The sequence below is a fragment of the Antennarius striatus genome, chromosome 9 (genome assembly GCF_040054535.1).
Source record: "Antennarius striatus isolate MH-2024 chromosome 9, ASM4005453v1, whole genome shotgun sequence".
In the NCBI taxonomy this organism is placed as follows: domain Eukaryota; kingdom Metazoa; phylum Chordata; class Actinopteri; order Lophiiformes; family Antennariidae; genus Antennarius; species Antennarius striatus.
Window position 1 is genome coordinate 9967901 of NC_090784.1, and position 21653 is coordinate 9989553.

General features: G+C 39.5%; 1 protein-coding gene across 1 annotated transcript in view; it reads left to right on the plus strand.

The window, feature by feature from the left end:
- The window catches only part of cdkal1 (CDK5 regulatory subunit associated protein 1-like 1), a 252411-nt gene that overhangs the window by 2536 nt on the left and 228222 nt on the right, over positions 1-21653 (plus strand). The window contains exons 2-3 of the mRNA XM_068323764.1: positions 246-406; positions 621-733. Of these exons, the coding sequence (XP_068179865.1) occupies positions 252-406; positions 621-733 (268 nt within the window). The 5' untranslated portion in view covers positions 246-251. The remainder of the gene's footprint in view (positions 1-245; positions 407-620; positions 734-21653) is intronic.

Sequence of the window (21653 nt, forward strand, 5' to 3'; positions counted from 1 at the left end):
TCCCATCACATTATGTACCGTTCTGTTGCAGACAAAATGACAAGTAATATATTGCTACAGACAATATCAATATGCAATTGTTTTCACTTTTTTGTTTTAAGTTATTAAATGACTATGCTTTACTCAATATTCTAAGAAACATATTTTCAAAAGTTTATTTCACACAAGCATCAACTGTTATAATGAAAGTCTGTAGAAAAATGCTAAAAGTGCTTTGCTAACCCATGCTCTGTCTGATTTTTCAGACCATCATGCCATCTGCCTGTGACTCTTTGATTGACGACATTGAGGACATGGTGTCTTCAAGTGACGTTACACCACATGAGAGACAGTCTGCTAGAAAGAGTATTATACCAAGGTCCAAGAAGAAAAAAACTGTGAACAGCGAGGTGCTCCAAGCAGACAGGTTTGTCAATAGGATGTGAATTTTTGTGATAGTGCATGTTTATACAACATATCATAGGTTAGCAAATAAATTCCAAATATCCACGACATGTTGGCTACTTTTGTTACTAATGTTGACTTATGCTTGTGATTGGAAAATCAAACAGCATCAGGTTTAAGTGTTCATTATATCATTTCCACACAGCATTTAAAAAACCTAACATAAATTTTTCTAGTTTGATCCCTGGTACCCAAAAGATCTGGATGAAAACATGGGGCTGCAGTCATAACAACTCAGATGGCGAATACATGGCTGGACAGCTGGCTGCTAGTGGATACCAGATTATTGGTAAGCGATTGTTTAACTGTGTCAATATGTATGAACTCCACTGAATGAATAGCATATGCCATAGAATAATCCCAACAGAATGCTAGTTTTAATTGATGCTGATAGGATAATCAGACAAAATGAATGGACATAATGAAAGACCAAAATTTATGTTGTGGAAATTTTAAACATTAGTTGTTATTTTTATGTATGCAGTTTAGTGGATGATGTTGGATTTGTTCCTGGTTTATTTGTAGTTGAAGACAGTACCGTATTATGACAAAAATTACTGGAAGGGTAGGGTTGTGCAAGTCTGGTAACCTTTTTTTTTTACTCTGAACTGTCCTTTCCACGCTGTCTTGTCTACAAACTGTTGGCTTACAGGTGCACAAACTTGTGTTTTAGGTAAAACGTGTGTTTTGAATAAAAGGAAGAACATTGCAGATAATTTGCTCATTGTCATTTCACTGCACACACTTCAGTTTTCGAGAGAAAGAAGGAGAGAGAAAAAGCATGATAGTTATTTTTCAGCGTATACGTAGTCATTCCTCAATAATTTCTTTGCCTTGTTTGAAATTGCTAATGTTATGTGCTTAATATTAATACATTCAGAATGAACAGTTGAACAGCACAGTGTAGCTTCAGGCGCTGCTGAAACAAGTATTTCACCAACAAATTCAAATAAGGATAATTTCAAAAAATACCTGGAAAAACAATTTGTCCTCATACACTGAAGGATACCTTATCTCCTCATTTATAGTTTTGTATTTACCAGGCATGTAAGTGTAACATTCTACTGTTACCGTAATTGACAATTTATTACTGTATTTGATAAGGACATAGCTGTTTTTGGACAGCAATCAAGTGGAGAAGAGCTGACAATTTTGGAAATGTTACTGATCTGTTATTCTCTTCCCTGGAGGCAAGAAATTGTGTGAGATTGCCACGGACTAATGTGATATTTACTCCTGGCATGTGTATTTTATTATCCAGTTCATAAATATGGCTGTTGAGTGTGTGTGTGTTGGGTTTGTGCTTTTTCTACCATTGCTTCTGACAAGAGTATCGATTTGCATTTTATAATTTTTGTGGTACGTTTGTTTGCTTCTTGTGTACCCTTTTGTCTGACCCTTCTTTATCACCATTTCTATGTATGTATTTTTTTAAACCACCACCCACCTCACTTCTCTGGGTGTGAGTGTCTTCACTCATTGTTTTTCTCCTGGGTTGTGCAGGAAGCAGAAATTCCATGTCATGGCTACAATCACGAAAAATTACAAGACGGTGTGATTTTTTTAACAATGAGGCTGTCTTGAATGGCATCTTTTTGGGAGTGCATCGGAGAGAGAAAGTAATGGTCTGTAATGATGACAACTGAAGTGAGCTCAGTGATATAGTATCTAGTCTAGTCAGATTGATTAAGAGGAGTTCATTTTTTGAGCCAAGTAGCCTTTATCAAAAACAGCTGCTGCAAATCATGACATCATGTGAGTATCAGGCTGATTCTTCTGTTGTGTGTAATCGTCAGTGTCAATCTGCAGTTTAATGAAAGAGCCTTCTCTTCTGCTCAGAAATCATGACATCACCCTTGCGCCCTCCCACTCATCATTTCGTCTACGTTTTTTCTCTGTCACAACCCCTGCTTTCCCCTGATCATCTCATCCTCACCAACTCGAACTTTCTTAAACTATGACATCACCTTGTGTGCGATGTAGTAGCAGTTCTTTTTATGGCCTTTTGGGGGCAGCCTTGGCTCACGGGAAGAGCTTCACAGACCATACTCTTCAATATCAGGATGAGGTCATCTCTGAAACAGTTTTCTTATTCATGTGTTCAAACGTTGCAATTTTTTTTTTTGTCAATGAAGGCCACACAAATTCTAATGTGAGCATTGTTAAATGTTACATTTAAAATGTTACATATAAAATATATGCTATTATACAGTCAATACAATGTAACATAAGATATTACATCACATATACATTTGCCTAAAGGAGCCTTTTTGGTTAAGGTCTAAAATAAAGTTGCTAAGAGAGGTCGTACTCTTCATTCTATAGGTGGAAGATATTGTGGACCATTTTATCTTTACACATCTGATCAAGCTTATAGTGCTGTCTAAGGTGATAACTTAATTATTCAGTCATAAACATCTGATGTGAAACATTTCGTTATCATTTTCATCATTATTTTTGAAACGGCAACCTGTGCCTGTTGTGTTGCCGTACTTTATAGATGTCTGTTTGTTCCTCATGTCTCGCTTTGAGTTGCTCTTCTTTGTACAGACAAAGGGGGCACTGTTTACCCATGATGATACTCATTTCTGATGAAATGAAGCACAATTGAGGAGCAGAGCAAAATGCCAAACAGTGACTTCATAGAAAGGCGTGTATGCTCACACATGGGGGCGCACACACACTCCCTTCATGTTAAGTCACACCAGTGTGTTTTGATTGTTTTTTCCTGCTCTCCTCCCCTCTCAGTCTCCTCTGCCGCAGCCAGCCACACACACAGCATTTCAGTTATAATTTTACATACCGGTTAGGCAAAATTACCCTGCTGCATTTTGTCAGCCAAATCATGTGTTCTCAGTTCCTGGTTGGGACAAAGACGGTTGGAGGATATGAGTTTTAGAATGAGAGGGTGTGAGCTGCTCTGATGGAGTGACACAAATATAAAGGATTTGATCATCAGTTACTGTTGGTTTTGAATTGATAATACCAGTCGAGGCACACATACTATGTAATTGCTTTTAGAGATATGAAATTCTTTGAACACGCACACACATGCATGCTATACTTTTGCTTTTTTCACTAAAAAGAACTAATGAGAAATGTATTTTACATGACAGGAAGAAAAACATCAGTTGCATTTCTGAATTTAATATGGAGGCACTGGCATCAGATTAGATGAGATTTTAGATTTTCCTAGATTTTCCAATACTTTTTTTGGACGTGTTTCTGTTCTGTTTATTTAAACGGAAACATTGTCACCTTTCTGATTTATCTCACGCTGCAACAAGCAGCGCTGTTCTGTGTGATGGTATTACATCACTGTAGAGTATTTTCACTCGGAGATTGTGTGGACCTTGCATACGCTATCTCATTCATAAAACACTGTGTCAGGATCTTCTGATAGGTTGACTGAGTGCGACGCAACACGACGTGCCGCAATGTTACAGCCAATGAAAACTTACAATGCTCATTCTGGCTCCACCTCTCTTACACACGCACACCTACACATAGACACGTGTTAGCGCACATAGCGAGCTTGCAAGCACAGCTGCAGATTTGGTGGGAATTGATATAGTACAAGGTAAATGTGTGAGAGACTGCTCCGCTTTTCAAAGCTGTCACTCTGCAAGATTATACATATTATCTGTTGTGCATACATGTGTGTTTGAAAAGACAATATATGCTTTCGGTCTTTCAATACTTTCGCCTCTGTGTTTGAATGACAGTCTTTGCTGATTGAGAGACAGAAAATGGTGAAAAAAGTGAGGGGAAAAATAAATAAGGGAAAATGAAGAGAGGATTCAACACGGATGGGAGCAGGGAGCTGGAATGAACGGCACCACCAACACAGACAGCTGCACTTGAAGCCGAAATCAGCCAAAGTGACAATCGGATAAAAGTAACTGGGGAATACAGGAAAGATAGAGTTAGTAAAAAATGAAGTTGAGAAAGGCATGATGAAAGAAAAGATGAAATCATTGCATTGAAATGGCAAATTGTATTTGGTAGCATCAGCTGTATATATATATATTACATGATATAGACACAGAGAACTGGTTTAGAAGCTGAAGCCGCAGTGTAGAAATACAAAAGGTTTGGAAAACGTAGGACATAATCACCTAGAGCTCAGACATATGATAGTTAGACTGTTAACTCGTAAATATGGCTGTGTAAATATAGGCGGGTAAACGCACGCACGCACGCGCGCACGCACGCACGCACGCACGCACGCACGCACGCACACACACACACACACACACACACACACACACACACTTAAAAGCTCCAGGGCTTTGAATTCACCCAAAGCCCTACAAATAGACCTGTGAATCTAGACAGTGACCTTTTAGAGACTGGGAGATTAAAGTGATCCTAAGTCGTCTGTGTTTGTGTCTCTGTCTGTTTGCCTGTGTTTTGGTGATCCTACAAGGTGACCCATGTGTAGGCAGCAGCCAGTCAAAATTTAGGAGTCAATAGGATAAAGAGCCCCCCATCATTTCTGCCATTAGTTTCTCTTGAGAGAATTATGAAATAAAGTGAAGAAAAATTAGGGCAGCATGAGAAGAGCGAAGAGAAGTTAGAGATTGATTGATTGTTTTGTTTGGAATATTAATCGGCACAGATGGTACCAATTTTCCCATCTTGGTCAGTGATGATGGCCAATAGCTACAGAGAGGTCTTCAGTCTTCAGAAGTCATTCAGGAATAGTCATCACTGTTTTTCAGTGGAAGCTCTTCATAACAAGCCAAAGTAATGTTCTTGTCTGCATCAGATCATGTACATCTAAATTAAAATCGCTTTATATGAGGAAGCCATATTAAAAGATTTTTTTCAACCACAGACATCACCCCAACATGTAGCAATGTGATCATTTTATGCTTAAAGCCATCCATTTTATATTGGACTTTGAAATTGATCAGCTTATTTAATTTATTTTTTTATACTAAATTAATCCCCAGCAGGAAATTATTTTTTCATAATTTTTCCTGTATGTGTAAATCCACAGACATACAGTGGGGCAATAAAAGTGTTTTAGTCAGCAGCTGATTTTGCAAATTCTCCTACTTAGAAAGATGAGAGAGGTCTGTAATTTCTATCATATGAACACATCAACTATGTGGACAAATGTCCAGGAAACAGCATTGTAGAATTTTTAAATAATTCATTTGTAAATTATGGTGGAAAATAAGTATTTGGTCACCCACAAACAAGCAACATTTCTGCTCTTACAGACCTGTAACTTTTTTGAGAAGCTCTTCTGTCCTCTATTCATTACTTGTATTAATGGCATCTGTTTGAACTTCTTATCCGTATGAAAGACACCTGTCCAAAGCCTCAAACAGTCAGACTGAGCTAAGAAGAGTGAATTTACAATAGAGAAGAAGGTTGGTGTGAAGGAATCAACTGTGGGAGCAATCAAAAGAAAAACAAGACCATTGATAATCTGCCTCGATCCAGGGGCCCCACATAAGATTTCATCCTGTGGGGTCAAACTGTTCACGACAACGGTGATGAGAATGTGGTGAATGACCTGCAGAGAGCCGGGAACAAAGTAACAAAGGCCACTTTCATTAACACACACGCCTGGATCTGCAGGACTCAAATCCTGCAGATCCAGGCGTGTCCTCCTGCTTGGACCAGAACATGTCCAGGCACATCTGAAATTCACCAGAGAGCATATGAATGACCCAGAAGAGGATTGTGAGAATAAAATGTGGTCAGATGAAAACTCATCTGACCACATTAAAAACTCAACTTGTCATGTTTGGTGGAAGAAAAATTCTGAGTTGCATCCCAAGAACCCCATACCTACTGTGAAGAATACCCACTATAGTATATGCAAATCTGGTGAAGACTCACAGGAAATGTTTCACCTCTGTCATTGCCAGCAAAAGTTATGTCATAAAGTATTGAGCTAAATTTTTGTTATTAACCAAATACTTATGTTCTGCCATAAAACTCCTTTTGGCTTGCCCCGTTAGGGGCAATTTTAGATGGACTGTCAAATTTGTTTTTGCAAATTTTTTTATGCCTGGTATCCTTCCTGCCACAATCCTCTGCATTTATCTGGGCTTGAGACCGGCTTACGGTTGACACTGGCTTGTGCCCCCATAGGGCTGCAGATGCCAGAGATTGAACATGGGGCAGCATATGTGCGAAGCATGCGCTCTACCACTGAGCTTACATCCATGACACTTATTTTCCACCATAATTTACAAATAAATTATCATGTTATTTCCTGGACATTTTTTTCTCATTTTGTCTCTCATAGTTGAAGTGTATCCATGATGAAAATTACAGACATCTCTCATCTCTCATGTAGGACAGCTTGTTGCACAGTCAGCGGCTGACTAAATACATTTTTGCCCCACTGTATGTACTGACCTGTAAGTACTGTACACACACACACACACACACACACACACTCACACACACACACACACACACACACACACACACACACACACACACACACACACACACACACACACACACACACACACACACACACACACACACACACACACACACACACACACACACACTAAAGGGGCCTGTAAGCCTGCAAATTTGGAGAGGATAATGATAGAGTGGCGGGCAGCCACATGGCACCCAACGAACAACTTGTGGGGGCCAGTGTCATGCTCAAGGGCACCTTGGCAGTGTTCAGGAGGTTAACTGGCACCTCTCCAACTATCACTTTATATATTTTTGGTCCATGCTGGTCCTAAATCGCCCTCTGATCCCCAAGCCAAAATCTAATAGACTGAGCTTCTGCCCTTCCAATGTAAAAATCAAAATCCAGTCCCATCTATTGATTACTTTGAGAAAAGGAAGGAGACCAAACTGACCTAATCAGAACAAACAAGAAGCAAGGAATCATTATAGTTGTATACCACAAATTCATTTTTGGGTATTTTTTGTGCCAGCTTTTTTTAAAATAAATTTTTTTTGTCATTTTGTTTTGAGTGGATGGGACTTGTGATATAACATGGATGAAGGAGTAGGGCCATGGATATGCAGTCAAGGGCAAAACCAGGAATCAAACCCATGGCCACGTCAGCCTCTATACATGGGGTGTATACCTGAACCACAACCATTTCACTAATCTAGCCAATAATAAATAAGTGCATCATTTGAACAATAACACGACACACTATTCCCACTTGTGGTTTTTGTGGACTAAGTAAAGGAAACGAGGATTGTTTGTGGAGTGCATTGAATGAGTGACTACCATTCACTTTCCTGAGAAAAAAAGGAGGAAAACTGTATTCCATAAAGGGGGGGGGTGCATTCTGACTTTTTTCTCAAACCGGAAAAAAGAAACAGGAAGGATAGAAACAAGACGAGTGAAAACAAGTGTTCATTTGCACTTTTAGTTCTATGATGTAAAAAGGTTTATACAAATAAATCAAGGGAGACACTTGATAGGAGCTGCCTCTCTCTTGAGGAAGCATATTCCCTATTCCCAGCAGAAGCCAGTCAGCCAATCAACCCCGTTATCCCAGGAATAGTGTGTGCAATCCATAGGGATTGAGAATGCCCTGAAGGGATATAATGGGCATATCATTGAGGGTGTGGGTGTAATGGGATAAGGCAAGAACCAAGGGAATAGCTTGGGGGTGTAGGGGGTTGTAGAATGAGGAGCCTAGGAAACGAGAATGCCTGGAAAGGTGAGGGTTGCAGTTTTTTACTCTCAACTAAAGTGTTTATACTTAAACCTGGCAAGGGATGTTTTCTATCAGGAGAGCTTCCAAATGCAAAAAAATCAAGCTAATGGAAAGTAGATAGTCCGAGTCTCAGACCAAATAATCCCCCCACATCAAAGGACATTTAAGGAGCTGTGTACTCCATCTTCAGCATGTTAGACCAGTTGTCATTTAACAAGGCATTTAACGCTGAGTGTGACATAACATATCGGTGGATGTGATTGGCAGCTCCCAATCATTTGTATTCTACCCACCCTTCACCATCCATGCATTGCTAATTATCTAACATGAGTAGGTACTAAATGTAGTGTATTAATAAAAATATTCCACCCAGCTTCCATCTGCCCAAAGGAATATCCGACAAAAAAGAGACCAATGCATTGTTGTTTCATTAGACATGCAATTCGAATATCTTTGTCATTACTGTTTTTAGTTGTGACATTATGGGAGAAACTCATTTTACTGTCAGTGTTGCGTTGAAACATCTCTTTAGTCTGTTTGTCAACCTGTAGTTATGAAGTTTGATTCTTCTACTTCTTCTCCTTTCGGCTTTTCCCTTAAATCAGTTGCCTCCATCTAACCCTGTCTTCTGCATCCTCTTCTCTCAAACCAACTACCTTCATGTCCTCTTTCACTACATCCATAAACCTCCTCTTTGGTCTTCCTGTAGACCTCCTGCCTGGCAGTTCAAAACTCAGCACCCTTCTACCAATATATTCACTATCTCTCCTCTGGACATGTCCAAACCATCTCAGTCTGGCCTCTATGACTTTATCTCCAAAACCTCTAACATGTGCTGTCCCTCTGATGTACTCATTCCTGATCCTATCCATCCTGTTCACTTCCAAAGAGAACCTCAGCATCTACATCTCTGCTACCTCCAACTCTGTCTCCTGTCTTTTCCTGAGTGACACTGTCTCTAGACCAAACAACATCGCTGGTCTCACCAGTTTTATACACCTTTCCTTTCATTTTAGCTGAAACTCTTCTATCGCACATCACGCCTGACACTTTTCTCCTCCCCTTCCTCCAAAATTTTGGTGCTATTTTAATTTTGTGACAAAATTTTTGAAAATATAATTGTACAGAATTGTAGCATCTTAATTCATTCATCTGTTTGAAGCTAGTTTTCTCCACTATTTTGATTGGCATCATATCTTTTGCCAAATAAATGTCAATTGCTTTAGTGATATCTTTATAACATTTGATTTTTTGGTATTCGGAGCACATCTAGTCAAAGATACGACAATGTCACTTTGAACCAGTGTTTTTTATATTTTATGTGTCAAGCATTAGCTACTGAACACGCATTTTGAGCTTCGTGTGCTGGACTGGGTGACTTGGTCTTAGGTGGTGAAATAAACCCAATGTTTCCTTGCAGTCATCTCATCTGCAGCAAGTTATCCACTTTTGCGAGTCACGGTTCTGCTTTAGCCTATCCCAACTGTCTACGGGGGACAGGCAGGGTGGAGCTGGACATTACACCAGCTCATCTCTAGGTGTTACGTATGTTCCTACTTAAAACTTTGTCCTGGCAAAATAGCATAATCAGAGCCAATGATGCCTACATACTGCCCTTTCTATCTCCTTGAGCAGAACAAGATGAATTTCAGTTTATGAAATTGCTAGCTGATTTAATGAGTTCAACAATTTACCTTGTTGGGAAATTAACAGTGATTGCCACACATAATTCATAATAAAGTGTTTTTTCTGATGTGCTGATTTAAAAAAAAAACTTTATCAATGTTGTAATATTAATTGTTGTGTCCACTGGAACTGTTCAAACTAACAAAATTTGAAAATTATTTAAAATCTATCTTTGGATTAATCTTTGATAATGTTAATTTAGTGCTGTCAGGCAATTAAGAAAATTAATCTAATTAATTACAGGATTTGTAATTAATTTAATCAATCGCATTTTAATCTCATCCCTGCTAAAGAAATTCAAATACCTGAAATTCAAAAGAAAAAAGGCCAAGCACATCAGCAAATCAATTAGGCCAGGTGCATTTCTCAAAAATGCAATGCAAATACAGGTAGTCACCGACTTACGACCTGTGCAACTTACGACCGACTGACTTTACGACCACAATGTCCGGGTAGGGCGGGGCATTCCCTCCAGCCACAGTACTCACGCTCTGAGGCTCCCGCGCTCTCTTCAGTCCCCACGGCGCACACACGCTGTTCAGTCACACTGAGATCAGCAGCCCAGCCCACTACTGATGGGCTGGGCTGCTTGGGAGGCTGTGACGGAGAAATGTATGAATGACGTATGGAAAAACTGTCAAGCGTTACGTGAACTCTTCTGCTGGATTTGAAAGTGACGAAGAACTTGATCAGATTCGGGAGAAAATAGTGAAACTGGCAAAAAACCTCTCCTTGGAGAACTTACGAAAGATCGCGCTGTAAGAAGAACTGATCGCGCTGGAAGAAGAAAGAGTGGAAGAAGAAGAGAGAAGAGAAGCAGAGAAAGAAGAGGAGGAAACAGAAAAAATGTTCACCACCAAAGGCTTGTCAGAAGGCTTTTCCCTGTTAAATAAACTCCGTGCACACTTTGAAGAAATGCACATAGAACATAGAAACATTTGCAAGGATTGAACGGATGGAAAACGACGCTTTCCGTCCATATCGTGAAATTTATGAGGAGAAAAAGAAACGAACAATTCAGACAAACTCACAATGATTATGAAAAGATCATCTCCCAACCCACACGCTGCCCCAGCAGACGATCCGGACGACCCCCAGCCAAGAACCAGCGCTGCTGGATTTAATTTTTACTTAAGTGTCGATTTACGACCAAGTCGAGTTACGACCGATCTGTCGGTCCCAATCGCGGTCGTAAGTCGGCGACTACCTGTACAGTTAAATAAAATAAAATACAGAAATATAATAAGGCTAACTCTCAAATAGGCACATAAGCAGGCTCTCAATCAAAATTAATACTAAAGCTGACTCAATACAGCAATTCAAAATGAATAGTATAACATGCCTCTTAATAAGGCAACATCAATAGCCAGATGCCAACAGACATTTCCTTTAAAAGGGTAAGCAAACGTTACAGGAACCGACAACAGACAACTCTATGTGTCCTTGACATTTTTTGCATTTAAATGATATGTTACGCTGGAGCTGCTTCGGTGATATGAAAATACTCTTTTACAAAAGGTACAAATCACTGCGTTTTTGTTGATAGTCCCGTCTTTGTTCTTTTTCTAAATAAACTTTCCGCACAAAGGTCTGAGTGTGCTTGCCTCGCTCTCCTGTGTCGCGTCCATCTCGGTTGTCAGTCACCCTGCTTTTGACTAGTGGCACAGGTAGGAAGTGACGTGCCACTGCAGCCTACGGGTCACTCAATGGGCCAAATTAAAATTGCTTGCGCATTGACTTGCCACTCACGATTAATTGCATTAATTTTTATAGCGTGTTAATTTGCAACATAATTATTCAATCTAATTAATGCGTTAAACTAACAGCCCTAGTTTTTTTTCAATGTATTTAAAAAAATATTAGCAGCAGGATTGTTTTATTGTATTTGAACTTCTATTGCCTGGTATCTGACCACTTGTTGTCTGTTGAAGACGAATTAGTATATAAAAATACAGTGGAAGACATCAGATCATTCTAATGCCGTATGTCTTTAATGGAATTGCTAGAGGAAGTGGAATCACATGTGTAATTTGTGTGTCGACAAAGTATTGCAGCACTTCAGCTTTATTATCATCTTTGCTCCTGATTTTAGGTACATTTGTATTCATACAGAATGTCTGCCTTTGTCCAATTCCATTTTTATTTTAAAGTTTATTTTTATTCAAGATAAAAATAAAGCTGTTATTAAAACTGACTGTGGACAAAGATATTAATTATTTATGCTCGAAAACACATTGAATTGTTCTATTTTGTAATGTTTTATTAATTAGGAGTCAGATTCTCTGGGATTTGGCTTCATGTCTGCCTCACCTAGCTAATGTATTCATTTACAGATGAATGGAGGCACACAGTCAAACTTAAGTACATGCAAAAAACAGAAATATGGCAGGCAGCTCTGTGCAATTAAAACACTGTATTATCCACTGAGATACCCTTTGTTAGTTCTCATAAAGATTTTAATAAATGCAGCATTTTGGATGGTCAAATAGAAGGTTGGCTTGTAAACAGCAAGATTATGAATATACATTTTTAATGAGACTCAGCAATTAAGAAACCATGTGGAACTGCTATACTCATAGTTACAGGAAACAGTGAGAGTATATGGATGACAGTAAGTGTCTCTATTGCTGGCAGGACACCAAAGCCATTTCTTTCTTTTTTTTACTATCCTTATTTCTCTCTTGGAATATATATAATGCTTTGTGTGTGTGTGTATATATATATATATATATATATATATATATATATATATATATATATATATATATGTTATATAATATGTGATTTTAACAGATGTCAGAGTCATGGTTTCATAATTGTTAACACATCATAAGGTATTGAAGTTGAAAAACAAAAAAGCCCAAAGTGATTATGAGTTTACATTTCAGCTTTTGGAATTCATGAGCTAGCTATTCGTTGTAATGTATGTGTGTGAAATGAACTTCTCAGTGGAACAGATCCTGTTATTCTAATGTAACTAACCTTTTAAGCACTTTAACTTGGAAGTGGTTATTTCTGCCTTTTTGTGCAGCAGACAACATTCACCATCAGAATAGGTGACCTTCATAAGTCCCTTGGCTGGTTGTCTTTGCCCAATTTGACTGTATTTTTTTCAAAACGACTTCTCTCTCTCTGTAGCTGGGTGGTGAATTGTTTATAGTTTGGAAATAACAACATGATCTGGTTCAAACCTACAATATGATGAGGACATGCTATGTACCTCTGTGTGTTCTGTGTAACAAGAAATAAAAGCGTTTCACATCTGGGCTATTTGCATACCATTTGCATATGACCCTCAAATGGCAGTTTCTTTGAATGCCAAGAGGCCAAATTCAGCATTTATTACCCCAGCCCATAACTAGTTTTCACTTTTCAGTGGCATTTGTGTCTGATTTTCATGTCCCACAGCTTGGATCTGGGAATAAGCAGCAACATGACCTAAATTGTTTCAATTCCACCCAGACATAGGAAAGCAATGGCAAATCAAATTATCCCTATTAATTGAATTACAATGTTTTGCATATAGAGCTGAAATATGCAATTGGTTCAACTAGCTTAGCCACTTTGTTCGTAATATCTCCTGCTTATAATAAGACATAATTGTCTTGTATGTGTCTGTTATCTTGTATCTTGTATGAGTCTGAGCATTTGACTAGATATCTCACATTGCATCACTTCTCTTCCCTATATTATTGATTAAAACACTGCTTTGAGACAACATTCAAGCAGACCCACAGGAGCCTACAAGCCTGTCATATCACTATTAATAGGTTGGTTGCTGCAACGTTACTGCTCACCACACTTCATCATCATCAGTACAATGTAATTACGTCCGTCACTATATCATCTAAAACTGCTGAAAATAGCAATGAACAGGGCTCACACATTGACAGGATCTGAGAGAAGTTCAGATCCCTTTCAGACATGCATACCTATATATTAATCTGTCAGTAATTTAACGCAAAAGTTTCATCTCTGAATAACCCTGGTCGCATTTAAGTTAACTACTACAGCAGGTTTACAAGATCACAGCTGGCAACATAACTCAATTATTAATGAAATGACATCAGGTTCATGTAAAGCTACACAAGCTAAAATATACTGAGAGAAAACAACTTGTGTGAGAGAGATTATGCCCTTGGTACTGCCTCTTAAAATCACTGGCACAGTGGCATAGTGGTTAGCGCTGTTGCCTTACAGCGAAATGGTCCTGTGTGGATTCTACTGGAAGACTTTTCTGTGTGGATTGTACATCTTCTTCCTGTGTTTGTGGGCATACCTGAATTCCTCCTACTGCCAGACACAGGTTATTTGGTAACTTTAAATTGACAATAGGCTTCATTAAGAGTGTAAATTGTTGGTTGTGTTTGTGGCCCTATGATGAACAAGAGCACAAAAGTCAGCTGGGATAGGTTCCAGCCTGCTCCACCTTGTGAACCCGCACAAGATTAGTGGTTACAGAAAACCATTGAGTGAATATTACCTTAGTCTACACCTCTTAAGCACAGTTTGAATATCTTTATTTTTTTCTTGACCATGAGAAAAACATTTTACAATCCATAATTGATTCAGTATTTGAGAGAACAGGAAATGGTCTTCTTCCTTTTTTGTCAGCTCACTGCTCCTTTCTGTCCATTTCAAGTTTACTCTCTCTGCTCCTCATTCCTCCTCTTCCACAGCTATAGTCTGTTTACCTCATTCGGTAGTTCTTCTGCCTTGTGTAAGTAAAGTTCATCTAAATGAATGTAGACATCAGCCAAAATGCCATCCGGTACTATTAAAGAAATTTTGAATTATAACCCCTAACTGAATCATACCAAGAAGCGAAAAAAATGTAAGCACACTAACTGAAGCAATAGTAAAAATTGGTTTCCTTGATGTGAATTGTATAGTTTAAAGCACAGTAGTACCTTGAGCTACTCAATATACAAATTTTTTGAGATACGAGGCGTGGCTCTGTCCATACTTTTGTTTGAGATACGAAGTGAAATCTGAGATACGAGCCGTGCTTCGGGACACCATCGCTTGTTGGCAGATGGAGACAACATCAGCTGAGACCGGATCTCATTCTCATTTTTGCAGTAATGACGTAGGGGGTGTGTTCTTGTGACTTTTGCATTTCTTTTCATGCTTAATGATTGTTTACGTAACTTCAAAAAAATAATTATGCATGGATAAAGTATGCATGTATATTGGTTGATAAAAAAAACATGTTTTTGTTTGGGGTTGTTTACATGGCTGGAACAGTTTAAAATTATTTTTTATTTCAAATGGGGAAAATTGGTTTGAGTTATGAGTTGTTATGAGTTGTTATGTTACTTATGAGCTCAGTCATGAAACAAACTAAACTCATATCTCAAGGTACTATAGTTTTAACGTCTGACTTGAAATTGTAAATAATAAGTAGCAAAATGAAACTGAAAAGCCTGAGGTGTGAACTGTTATTTTGTTCTTTAATAGTGATTGCAGAAGTGAACAGACCCTTCAAACACCTCCAGGGCGTCAGTTTACGACATGAACCAACTATCTCTTCACAGTTGCTTTCGTTAATTCCTTTGTATATTAAATGTCTGTACCCGAAGTGTGGGGTGGTGTGTACAGTGTGGGATACATTAGCTGAAAGAATAGGACTGGTGATTATTCTGTATGTCCTATTATATCTGCAATCTTAAATTAAAAGACACATGTACACATGCGCGCGCGCACACACACGCACGCACGCACACACACACACACAGACACACACACGTCTGTGGGCTTGTCTTCTTTATTTGCCACAGATCCCAGTCGTTTTCAGCTGCCGTCTCCATTATTGAGGTTAAACCTTCATCAGCTGGAGTTGTTTTTGGTCTCTGGACAGGTGAGCTTTTGCATACAGGTGGCTCTTACTTTTTTCCCCTCTGTCTTTCTTCGTGCCTCTTCCGGGTGACAGACGGTTGAAGTACAATGAAAACACACACACACACACCCACACCCACATACACACGTTTTTGGATCACTCACAGTGCTCCACCATCATCTTTTGTTTATACAGCAAATTGATGTGTGTTCTTCCCATGCCCTACTTTTAAAGTTAAACTACAACACACACACACACACACACACACACACACACACACACACACACACACACACACACACACACACACACACACACACACACACACACACACACACACACACACACACACACACACAAATCTCATTGAATATAAACTGCCATCTCGAAGGGCAAACAACAAATATAATCACATTTGTAATGTCAGAAAAAATAGAGAGTCAATATTTGCTCAGTCAGTGTTGTGAAATGGGGAGCTGACTTTGGTTACCATGCTGTGCAAGATTTTGACGGTTGGCTTTGAGGCAAATATACACACAGCCACACACATGCAGTACAAAAAATATTTTTATAAAATTGTAATTTAATTGAATAAGTAATGCTCTACCGTAGTTTTTATTATGTAGTTATATGTGAGGTTTTTATGTAAAATTAAATCTCATGAAAATTACAAACTATTTTTTCACAAAGCATAGCCTTGATTGTGTTAGAGGAAAACAGGTGAGAAAGTATTTTACAACTGTTATGCGAAGCAAGAAAATCTTACACTACCACTTTCACAGACGGTGGTCGTATAAATAAATTACAATACTTGTAACACGTAGAAAGTGTAATTTTTTGCAATGTCTTTGTTGGATTTTTTTGCCCCCCTTTGCTCTCCTGTTGATTTTCTAAGTGACCACAGCTCAGGCCCCGTCCACACGATGACGGAACTTTTTGAAAAAGCAACTTTTTTGCTGCGATTACGCCTTCCGTCTACACGACAATGCAGATATCCGGAATGAAAACACAACTTCTTGAAAATTCTGGCCGAGGTTGATTTTTTTGAAAACGCTGGGTCTGTGTTGTTGTGTGGACGCTGTATCCGCAACTTTTTTTTATCCGGGGGGCGTGTCCCTGGGACCAAAACTGCTGTGACCTCATGCATGTGACCCGAATCAACATGTACAAACGGAGCTAAAACCGGCTATTTTGTGATGTATAACAGCTCCACGTCGAAGATGCATTGATAAACATGCTTTGCACTTAAATATTCGTCTGTTTCTTTATTTATGTTTCATAAAGTTTATATATGTATTATCCATTCATTCATTCATTCATTCATTCATTCACGTCAGGCTGGGACGCGCTGCCTGCTGGTGGAGAACTCTGTGTTGGAGGTTCTCCTGCAGGAGGAACACAGTGAATTTCCGCACGTCCCGGTCCTCTCTCCTGTCGTTCTCGGAGTTTTTCTGCTTATACACGTGTTGATAAACGCACTGATGCGTTTACGTATGGACAGAATTTTTTTTGAAAACGCTGGCGTGTGGACCCAAATCGTTTTCGATGCATTTTCAAAAAGTTGCGTTTTCAAAAAATTCCGGCATCGTGTGGACTCAGATGATCTTTTCCAGAGGCATAGTCTTTATCTTAAAACATTTGGATTACACCGATGTGACATGTGCCTGTAGTGGTTTCACAAGGGCCTAAACACACTCCAAATCAGATGCATTGAAAGTCACCCTACTTTGGTAAACATCACCTTCTTGAGCTTGTGGAACCCCTGCTTGCTATTTAAAATTGCATATCGGAGCATTGTTATGCTGTTGCCTCATTGTCACAGTTTTGTTCCAAACAAAAGCACTGAAGAGAGGTTTCCCTGTTGTTGTGGTGTTGTGCTAACGTTGTAAAAAAAAGCTTTGGTTAAGATTACCTCAAAATAAAAACTGCTTAAAAAGCATGTTTAAACATGAGTCACACAAAAAAGGCTGACTTTATTAGCTTTATAAAATACACTCTTAAACATTCTGCAAACAAGATTGGGTTGAATTAAACAATATTCTCTGCATTTTTTCTCTACCAATGCAATGGTAGATTCAGCATTGGTTTCTAAAGCGTATGGGCTTTCAGAAACATTTTGTTATTTTGCTTCCCCCCACACACCATTGAGGCCTGGATTGGGCTAAGTACACTTCTTATAGAGAAGAAATGCTGAGCAGAACAATGCAATTGAAGGTCTTTTTGTGTGGTTTGGACCTCTGAATGTGTTCTGACTTTCTTTAGTACCCAACATATATGAATAGGTTCAGTGCTGGTTGGTAATGTGAAGGCAATTACACTGGCCTCCATCAAAATGTGAATAAGTCTGCCATGTTTCACTCAGAGGTGTGTGGTAAAAGTAAAATCATTGGTATTTCACTCTGTCAGTCAGTAACCTTCAAGGCTCTTCGTTCTCTCAGACATACTGACTTTTGTGCCCTTGACTCTAATAATCCCTCTCTTGCTGTGTGAAATATCTTTTCATGGCTGCACTGATGATCATAATGGGTTTCTGTCTGAGCTGCAGCCTAGCGATTGGCCCCAATTACTGCATGAACCTAAGGCTTCAAATCATCCTCTCTGTGCAAGGTGAGACATGTAATGGCAAAAATCTATTTAAGCCTGGTTTCCATCCCCTGCCCATATGCACCTCAATAAATCACACTTAATGCACATTTAAAATTAAGGTGAAGCCATTGCCAGATGTTTATCATTAGTTTCCTCTATTGTATTGTTTTTCCATATATAACCCATATGTTCCTTACACGCCCTTTTCAGCAGTGATTTCTTTGAAATGCTCACATACCCATATTTAACATGTTTAATTCCAAGCAAATTCACTCATACCAAACGAGAAAACCTTGTCTGGACCCAGGTGCGCCCGCTGCGTCTCCATGATCAGATGTAAGAGAGACTGATTTACTTCAGCCTTTTCTCCTGCAGAAGCAACGCTTCTATCCAAGTTAACATTTCGCTTGCTTCACAGCATTTATCATTCCTGCTCCACTTTCATGTGAGTTTTCCTGCTATTTTTCAGTGAGATATCCCCTCTTGTTCCAGTAAAGCTAGCCCCCCTTTTGGTTATACTTGTTATTTTTCTGGAGAGTGTGGAAAAGAGGTGAAGAAGCGTGTACAGGCAGGATGGTACAGTCGGAGAAAAGTGTCAGGTGTGATGTGTGATAGAAGAGTTTCAGCTAAAATAAAAGGTGTACAAAACTGTGGTGAGACCAACGATGTTGTTTGGTCTAGAGACAGTGTCACTGAGGAAAAGACAGGAGACAGAGCTGGAGGTAGCAGAGATGAAGATGCTGAGGTTCTCTCTGGGAGTGACCAGGAAGGATAGGATCAGGAATGAGTACATCAGAGGGACAGCACATGTTAGAGGTTTTGGAGATGAAGTCAGAGAGGCCAGATTGAGATGGTTTGGACATGTCCAGAGGAGAGATAGTGAATATATTGGTAGAAGGATGCTGAGTTTTGAACTGCCAGGCAGGAGGCCTAGAGGAAGACCAAAGAGGAGGTTTATGGATGTAGTGAAAGAGGACATGAAGGTAGTTGGTGTGAGAGAAGAGGATGCAAAGGACAGGGTTAGATGTAGGCAATTGATTCGCTGTGGCGACCCCTGAAGGGAAAAGCCGAAAGGAAAAGAAGAAGATTGCTTCACCTTTACCTTTCTGTCTTTAGTTTCAGTATAATGGCAACTTTCTATATTCATTTATCTCCTTGCTGTTTCTTTTCTTTTCAAACTGACTCTCATGAATTGACTTTTTAAGGTAAAACAGAAATCTGAAGTAAAAAGATGCTTATTCTGTTCGGATACTGTTATCATGAGGGCTGTAGTGGGCCCCTCTTGTAACTAATTTGGCATGTCTTCCCAGCTTCCTAGTAAGCAATGATACAAAGTGTCACTGATACATCAGCCTCAGAGAAGAGACATTTGATTATGCACACATTACAAGAATACTTCTACCTAAGTAGGCTGATATATAGAAAAGTTGCTGTCAAAGCTCGGAGTAAATCTGAGGAATTACAGTAGTATGGTGTATTCAGCTAAGCTGCATGAGAGAGATTTCAGAGAACAAGAAAATAACCTAAAAAAAATTATGTCCTAACTAAATCAAAAATTGAAAATGAATCTATCTTCACATGCTGAACTAGTATTACACAAAACACTTCTTCTTCTTTTCCTTTCGGCTTTTCCCTTCAGGGGTCGCCACAGAGAATCAATTTCCTCCATCTAGCCCTGTCCTTTGGATCCTCTTCTCTCACACCAACTACCTTCATGTCTTCCCTCATTACATCCATAAACCTCCTCTTTGGTCTTCCTCTAGGCCTCCTGCCTGGCAGTTCAAAACTCAACATCCGTCTACCAATATGTTCACTATCTCTCCTCTGGACATGTCCAAACCATCTCAGTCTGGCCTCTCTGACTTTATCTCCAAAACCTCTAACATGTGCTGTCCCTCTGATGTACTCATTCCTGATCCTATCCTTCCTGGTCACTCCCAGAGAGAACCTCAGCATCTTCATCTCTGCTACCTCCAGCTCTGTCTCCTGTCTTTTCCTCAGTGACACTGTCTCTAGACCAAACAACATCGCTGGTCTCACCACAGTTTTGTACACCTTTCCTTTCATTTTAGCTGAAACTCTTCTATCACACATCACACCTGACACTTTCCTCCACCCGTTCCATCCTGCCTGTACACGCTTCTTCACCTCTTTTCCACACTCTCCATTGCTCTGGACTGTTGAGCCTAAGTACTTAAAATCCTCCACCTTCTTGATCTGTTCTCCCTGTAACCTCACTCTTCCACTTGGGTCCCTCTCATACTCTGTCTTACTGCGGCTAACCTTCATTCCTCTCTTTTCCAGTCCAAACCTCCACCTCTCTAGCTTCTCCTCCACCTGTTCCCTGATCTCACTGCAGATCACAATGTCATCTGCAAACATCATAGTCCATGGAGATTCCTGTCTAACCTCGTCTGTCAGCCTGTCCATCACCATAGCGAACAAGAAGGGGCTCAGAGCTGATCCCTGATGCAGTCCCACCTCCACCTTGAACTCCTCTGTCACAACTACAGCACACCTCACCACTGTCTTACAGTCCTCATACATGTCCTGCACCGCTCTAACATACTTCTCTGCCACTCCAGACTTCCTCATACAATACCACAGTTCCTCTCTGGGCACCCTGTCGTAAGCTTTCTCCAGATCTACAAAAACACAATGCAGCTCCCTTTGGCCTTCTCTGTACTTCTCTATCAACATCCTCAAACCAAATACTGCATCTGTAGTACTCTTTTTTGGCATGAAACCATACGGCTGCTCACAAATGTTCACTTCTGCCCTTAGTCTAGATTCCACTACTCTCTCCCATAACTTCATTGTATGGCTCATCAGCTTTATTCCTCTGTAGTTGCCACAACTCTGCACATCTCCCTTGTTCTTAAGTATTACACAAAACACTTACTAATCTAAAATGTAGTGCTACACTGTGTGAAGGTAATAAGGCCACATTGACACATGCAGCTAGTTTGTGATAGAAACTTTGTGAATTAATTTAGAACGTTCCTGAGGTTGTCCTATCTGTTCAAAACACCAGGGAGATAAATGTTAGCATTGTTCTTTCAATGACTTACATGGCACTTGACCTCAGGTAAAGGTTGTATCCTGGCAGGACCTGTAGCAAACTTTAGCATTTGTTATAAGAGGATGCCACTCTAATTAGATAGAAATACAAAACACAACCATAGAGCAGCTCCACAGAAGAATGCTTTAGACACATATTGCACGCCCGCTGTTACCACGGCGCAAAATAGTACCGACACAAGTATTGAAATAATAGTAGAACAATGTCAATCAGGGCTCAACCAATCACTTGACAAAGCCAGTGAAATGAAGAACTGTGGCCACTGGAATATAGACTTTGCATATAATTTCCTTGTGTTTCGCATTGGACAATGATATTTCCAAAAAGGAGTGTGTTGTAATTGTTG